At 41.8% G+C, this 7500-nt stretch overlaps 2 protein-coding genes across 3 annotated transcripts in view; both read right to left on the reverse strand.

Moving 5' to 3' along the window:
- Positions 1-5986, reverse strand: part of LOC125306160 (nuclear pore membrane glycoprotein 210-like) — a 48080-nt gene extending 42094 nt beyond the window's left edge. The window contains 7 exon segments of the mRNA XM_048261358.1: positions 256-397; positions 863-1013; positions 3250-3328; positions 4197-4328; positions 4624-4787; positions 5274-5586; positions 5711-5986. Coding sequence (XP_048117315.1) covers positions 256-397; positions 863-1013; positions 3250-3328; positions 4197-4328; positions 4624-4787; positions 5274-5449 — 844 coding nt within the window. The 5' untranslated portion in view covers positions 5450-5586; positions 5711-5986.
- Positions 5987-6098: 112 nt separating this feature from the next.
- kcnn3 (potassium intermediate/small conductance calcium-activated channel, subfamily N, member 3) overlaps positions 6099-7500 on the reverse strand; it is a 70948-nt gene continuing 69546 nt past the window's right edge. For both annotated transcript variants that reach the window (XM_048261355.1, XM_048261354.1), the window contains one exon: positions 6099-7500. This exon is cut by the window's right edge and continues 842 nt beyond it. The gene's annotated coding sequence lies outside the window, so the exon portion shown is untranslated.

Below are 7500 nucleotides of genomic sequence, written 5' to 3' on the forward strand. Positions count from 1 at the left end.
CAAAAATCTTTTTCTAAACAATTAGACTATATACTTGGCAAGGTTCAAGTAAACGCACAGCAACAAAAGTGCAACACAGATGCAGCAACAGAGGTCTCAATGAGATGAGGTCTGGCGTTAGCCAGGCTAGTATAAACCTCGGCTAATAGTTGGGAAATTACGGTAGTTTGGTCACCACTGTGCCTTGTGAATTAGAGTTTGAGATGCATGTCTGAGTGTGTCTGCGAGAAGGTGCCAGGCGTAGGCGTGTCTCACCTGTCTTACCTGTGTCGCTACACTGCAGGCTTCTCCAGATCTTGAATGTGATGGTGGAGCCTGGCAGCAGAAAGGTATCTTCAGATGGACTCATGTACACGCGGTCGATGATGGACAAGCTCACGCTGACTGGGTCCACATGCTGTGGGAGCGTTATATATACAGTACGTTATATTATACGTTGACACATCTTCTGATCTAAACGCATATCTAAGCCTTTTAAAGCATTGAATGATTCATCCTCAAAGTCCATCCAGGGATTCTCAACCAGGAAAATGTGTCAGTAACTGCTGCTTGTTGAAGATGAAGTATACAGTCTCTCCTCAAAAGACCTACAGGGAAATGGCTTTCCTCGCGTTTGGATCACGTAGCCTTTTGTGCGCTGAATATGAGATTCATTTTTGTCTGTAAGAACTCAGTTGATCCTAGTTTCTCTTTTATCACACCAAATCATGTCCGAGTCCCAGGACAAAGTGGACACATCTGTTAGTTGAGGGCTAGTGTGTCTAATCAGAGTACCACACATGCAATCACTACAATCACAAGCACACATAATTACTGGCCCTCATCATGTGAGTAGTTACATTACATCAATTCATGTATGTACCTCGTATTCGGGGTGCTTGAGTGACACATATATAAGGGCGGGGCCACTCTCAAGGCCCAATAGCAGCACATCTTCTCCTCTATGGCCCGCCTTCTCCAGAGACAGGATATGGGGAGAGGGGCAGTAGCCAGCCTCTGAGTAGGGCAGAAACCACACACACACACACACACACACACACACACACACACACACACACACACACACACACACACACATGGACACACACACACACACACACACACACACACACACACACGGACACACACACGGACACACACACACACATGGACACACACACACACACACACACACACACACACACACACACACACACACACACACACACACACACACACACACACACACACACATGGACAATGCAGTGACAGTCATTTTCAAACATTCACCAATGCAAAATTGGTCATAATAATAGAGAGTGTATAAATAATAATAGAGTACTGCTGAATAGTTTAAGGCCAATGAAATGTTAATGAATTAAACAAAAACAGGTACACGATAAAGTAGATGACAGGGTCATCTCTGACTTATGAACAGTATCAGACCCCACTGTCAGTATCAGAATCACCACTTTTATGTTCCAAGATTCCAAAATATGTATCAGTCCATACAATTCACAAACTAAATGGGCAATGTATTTCACAAGCTTTCTGACACCGCACACAGTCAAAATAATACACGCTCATTCACAACAAAGTTGTCGTCACACTGACACGCAAACAACTCAGTCAGTGGCACTTGCCCACACAATGTCTTGACAGCCTAGTACAAACACAGAGCCAAACACAATTGTACATCAAACAAGCAGCATCTGGTTCACAGTATGACGCAGGCTACTGAGGCAATTGAGGAGAAACAGCCACTTATGAGAGAGATCTGTATTCAGACAGAGGAGTGGACCATTTGAAATAAGGCACGGGCACACTTGAAGTCATAGCGTCTTTTGAGGCACCATTGATCCAGGGAGCGTTTGGCAAAAAAACACAGATTTTTTGGCCCATTCAGGTAAATGCATTCGATCTGTCAACCATGTGAATGCACAAACTGAACGATAGAGAGTCAGAGCTGCTCTGTTTTCATTCTGCAGTCTGTTGGAAGAACATGCCATTCAACAGTCGTTTTTTTTCTAAGTGACTAATATTTTTAAATATATGCTTCTTGTGACCTTAGCATCTCCATCTCCTCCCAAATGAACTAAGAGATGAATTAAATAGAAAGTGAGACAACAGAAAGTACATGCATATTAAGATTTTTGTTTCATAACTATGCTTATTTTTAAAGCATGACACATCTATGGAGGAAACAAAATACTTGATTATGGGTTTTTTTCTTCTTGAAAACAAATGTTTCCTGGCATAATTTCATAATTTGTGCATTCCTGATGTGCACCTTTGTAATGATATATGAATGCTCTCATATACACCCAATGATCACTCCTGCATGCTGCGTCCTCTGGTTGACTTTCATATTGTAGTCAAGGATAACAGTTGCGTTGGCTTGTTAGGTAATGTATTTCAATAGGCCCATGCTTTCTTAGAGGCTGTCTCAGACCAGTATTTTGTGAACTACAAACTGTACTCATCTCTTTAAACTGACAAAATAGCCAAAAGCTCCAACCACAATGCAGGGACACAACTAAAGCATACGCAAGTATATACCCTTGTCTGATGAAGGGCTGGGGCCCGAAACGTCACATGTGGTGATATAGCCTACCAATAAAATAAAAAAAACACTAAGGAGCAGATTCTGGTGTGCGGACTCAACGTTCTTTTACATGCTTGTGCCTTCCTGTCCAGCACCCAGTACTCAACTATTTGGATGTGCGTGCTGCACCCTTGAATTCTCATACAGAACTAAAGCATCCAACAGAGAGCAGGAGGCTGCACAAACATGTGCTGCTGCAACACACACACACACGCACGCACGCACGCACACACATACACACACACATACACGCACGCACGCACGCACGCACGCACGCACGCACACACACACCAACACCTGCATTTGTCCCCTGCTGTGTGAGCGTACCATAGTGTGGGGGTAGATGCTATCTGCCTGCACAGAGGCAAATGTAATTACTGTTTCCACAGTGACTGACCCCACTGAACAGACCATAATAATCCCACCATGCCTGCCTGCCAGCCTATCTCTCACTCTTTCTAATCCATGTCTTGCACACCCCCCCGCCCCCACTCCACTCCACTCCACTCCACACACACACGCTCCCAACCCCTCCCAAACTCACTTAGTCACTGGGCCTAGTTCTTTTTTTTTCTTTCGCATCTTTCTTTTTATCACCCATTCCATTTGCATCTCTTCCTCCCTCTCTCTCTCTCTCTCTCTCTCTCTCTCTCTCACCCTCTCACCTCACTCTCCCTGGGGCGTCATGCTCCTTGCCTGCATGCCACTCAAACTCCAACCCAGCCAGGCTGCTGAAAGTGTTTCCTGTGGGACAGGAAATGAGGTCAGACATAAGGATAGTTGCTCAGGAGATGACCAGTTCTAAAAAGAGAGACCTCTAGCTCCTGTCAGCAGCTCGCTCCTCCCCTGGGCTCACCACCTTGCTTAGAAGGGATGAGGGACAACACTATTTTTATTTATGGAAACCTCTTTATATCTATCTTTGTGGCTCTTATCATGATTGAAATATGCACCTTTGTATTGTAATTTGATCATTATTAAAGCATTACTACAATCTTTCACATTCTATATTAAGTGTCCTTATGTGCCTTGTGTGTGTTCACAATATGCTGTTTACAGTATATGTTCTATGTTGTTACATGTTGTGCATCGTTACATTTAGGGATTGAATAAGTAGTGAACTGTAATTAATACACTTATAAGCATACAGTGGGACCTTATTACTTCCTGTTTTATTTACATCATGGAGAGCCACCTCTTTAGATTTAGCAACAGGGTGAGGGTACCAAATTCTGCACATGCAGAATCATTCAAGCAAATATCCCTCATTCCACACATCCAGCTCATTAAGACCTAAAGACCCATTTTAGAGTATTAAAGATAACAAGGATAACTGGGACTATGAAGCATGCTTTCCCTACAGTCAAAATGCTTTATAGTGAGTTTATGACTACATCAGGTTTTGATATTACACACTTCAACAAGCACTTTAGAGGAGCCTGATTCTAAACGCCTGAATTTCCTGAACCACTTAGATTCAGCTATCCTCATGAAAGACTATGTCATTTAATGGACTGGCATGCAGGCGAGTTGCAGGCTTATCTGCAACTCTGGGGGCATCTGTAGACTGTAGGTATGCTGGTTACTGGCCGCATAACAAAATGGCACATACCTTTGGAGTCCAGAGCCTGGACAGACAGCTGCAGTGGAGGGTCATCAGTAAATATCTGATGAGTCGTGGTGAGGATCTGAATGCTCCGAATATAACTGATGTAGACATCACAACGCAAAATCTGCCCAGTTGCTGAGATAAACACACACAGACACACACAGACACACACACACACACACACACACACACACGTGCACAAATACACATATGCATATATGCACAACACAAGCGCACACACACCATCAGCATCAATTCTTTACTAGGCTACAGTTTGAAAAATGAACAGCATAAACAGTACACACAGACACAGAGATAACCATCACCACACAGTGTTTATTATTAATGGTTTCCTAAATGGAATTTCATATTAGTGTTGAACACTTAGATAGGCCTACATAAACACACACACACAGACCAACTCACTCACCAGTGTTTTTAGCAAGGACGATGGCAGACATTTGTGTGGGTGTTTTTAGAGTTGGGAGTGCCGAGACCAGCGCATGCTGACTACAAGAGGATGGAGGGAGAAAAGAGGAGTGCGCAGAGAGGGATAGGGGCAGCACACTGACCAGATCAGGATGAGAGGATTCCCTGAGGTCATGGTTTTAGATGGGGGTCTAAAAAAGAAATCATCAGTGGTGCAACAGAGGAAGGATTAGACCTGATCTTACATAATTGCTGCTCTGCATAATTACATTTACAGATAGAGTGACACGATAAGGGATTATGTTAAGTTTTTAAATTAGCAAAATGATTAACATTTCAGAGTCCGACTCCAGTGGGAATGCCACATCCGACCCCAAGGCACTGCAAGTTCTCCACTGCAATATTAAGTGTGGCCAAGCCTCCAATCACTTATCATTCTGGGAGGCAATTTATGAAAATGGGTCATCCACTGGGATTACCAAATTCCATAAATAACAGCATCCTATATTATGTCATATGAAATCTGATAGACTATGAGGACATATTCAGAGTTCATTTTGGGAGAAACGCATGGGTATTATTGAAAGAGAGACAGAGAGAAGCAGGGAGAAAAATGCATATAATTTGTTACAGCCTGGACCTGTCACTCACCATGTGTAGCATCCCGTCTCTGCTTTCAGTGTGAAATTGACAGAAGCGTGTGTAGAATATGGGAGAAGGAGTTTTGGGACGTTCAATTTTGATGAGTGACTGTAAGCAATTAACGATGTGCAAAGTACCCAGATCCTCCAAATCTCCGGGATTCTCCAGGGGGCGAAGAGTGGCATATTTACAAAACACACTTTGGCCCAGAGTGGGAACGTTTGGCCAAGAGTTGCAGTGCAACATGAACTAATGTAAATTATCCATTCACCTAGGGTAAGTCATGATGTCAGGTATGCCATCCAACAAAATGTTAAACCATCTGTCGATGTATCAATAAACACACCATTTCAATTAATACATTATATCATATTTCTTGTTTATGAAGGAAATAAAAGTAGGCTGATAATTGAAACTGACATTGGTGGTTAGTTGTCATAGCTTACCTAGCTAGCAGCTAGTCGATAACAGGTTAGCTAGCGTTAGCGACGTAGCTAGTTAGCTATCGCTAGCGACGTAGCTAGTTAGCTATCGCTTGGTTAACTGTTGATTTTCAAATAATCTTTCGTGATACACATTACCGATATAAAGGCTTGATTGAGGTGTTGTTGAAATAAAACGAGATTCCCTCCTACGTCTAGATTGATTTTGTACAGAAATATATGTAGATTCTGAAGTTTATGGAGAAGTAACGTTAGGCTATTCCGTGTAAATCTTGTTGCTAGCTAGCAGTAAATGGAATCAATCAAGATGAGAAATAGAACGTAGAACTACATCCACAAGAATAAACCAGAGCCATTTGGCTCTGGAATAAACATCACTTCCACACAGTAATGTTATATAGATATATACTTTATTAATTCTCTCTGGTAAAATAAAATTACAAAATAATTTCAACCTCAAACGTCACCTTTCCCTTATCCATTATTTGTTGATAGTTATTAAAGTTATTAATACAGTTATATTAAATGTTGTGACGAATGCTATAATAATGGTAAATGTAAGCTATAATTGTGTTAATAATCCTTAAATGGTTAGTGTTTTTTAAAAAAAGAAAAAAATAATAAGAAAAAAGCCTTACAAAGCAGTTTTTTCTGTAATAGCATACTGTACAATATTCCAAGCAGGTTTAGTTCAGTATTCCGGCCACAGGATGTCACTATAGGACAGTTTTTTAAATGGTCTCCGTAGGAATGGGGTCAGAATAGATATTGATATAGATATCTGACACACCATTTCAATGATAATCATTTCTTTGAAGAATGACTTTAGTCCTTCTTTCTAAAGTAGTTTGTCTTAAGAGCAGCCCACATGGCAGGTTGTGTAAGGGTTGCCTCTCTTCCAGCACTTTCTAAACCACCCTCCTGAATCAGACCTGATTATCCCATTATTTCCACCATGACATTCACAGGAGTCAATGACTGGTATTGACACCTCTCTTCCTCCTCTCCATTTTTATTTACTCTGTATCTTTCATATCCTTCATAGTCATTGTCCTTTGCAGTCAGCTAGAGACAGAGCACTTTGGTAGCAAAGTTAATCAGGAAAAAAAAACATGTCAGTGTGTAGGCTATGTCTGCATTTCTTTGTTAGTGTGGTTATTCTATGTGTTTTGAGACTATTAGGGCTGTGTAGGTATGCGTTCCAAAGTGTACATTCAGGAAAACAGTGAGGGTTCGTCCTCCGGATATGCAAACATCATGATGAAAAGCTTAAACTGGATTGGTTTGCTTCCGCTTGGCTCATTTTGGCAGTGATCTGTATCTTGTAGTGAGTCAGTGTGTGTATGTGTGTGTGTGTGTGTGTGTGTGTGTGGCCTATCCAACATAAATTGGACCATCTATGTGCTTTCTGCACTCTCTGGTTGTGTCTTAGCCCATATCTTGTGTGTGCCTTTTTCAACAGGTTGTGAGTGTGAGCTCAATGTCTTTATGTGTGTGTGTGTGTGTGTGTGTGTGTGTGTGTGTGTGTGTGTGTATGTGTGTGTGAAAGAGAGAGGGAGGTGTGTGTTGTGTGTGTGTGTGTGTGTGTGCGTGTGTGTGTATGTGTGTGTGAAAGAGAGAGGGAGGTGTGTGTGTGTGTGTGTGTGTGTGTGTGTGCATATGGCAGTAGCACTAGTCTGTTTCATGTTATTGACTGGAGCTCTCTTTAAAGGGATGCTTGTTAACACACAATTAGCAATTAGGTAATAAAAAACACATCATAAGATTAAAAAGTCATTGTCATGGTTTCCTGA

Source organism: Alosa alosa, chromosome 13 (assembly GCF_017589495.1).
Source record: "Alosa alosa isolate M-15738 ecotype Scorff River chromosome 13, AALO_Geno_1.1, whole genome shotgun sequence".
Lineage (NCBI taxonomy): Eukaryota > Metazoa > Chordata > Actinopteri > Clupeiformes > Clupeidae > Alosa > Alosa alosa.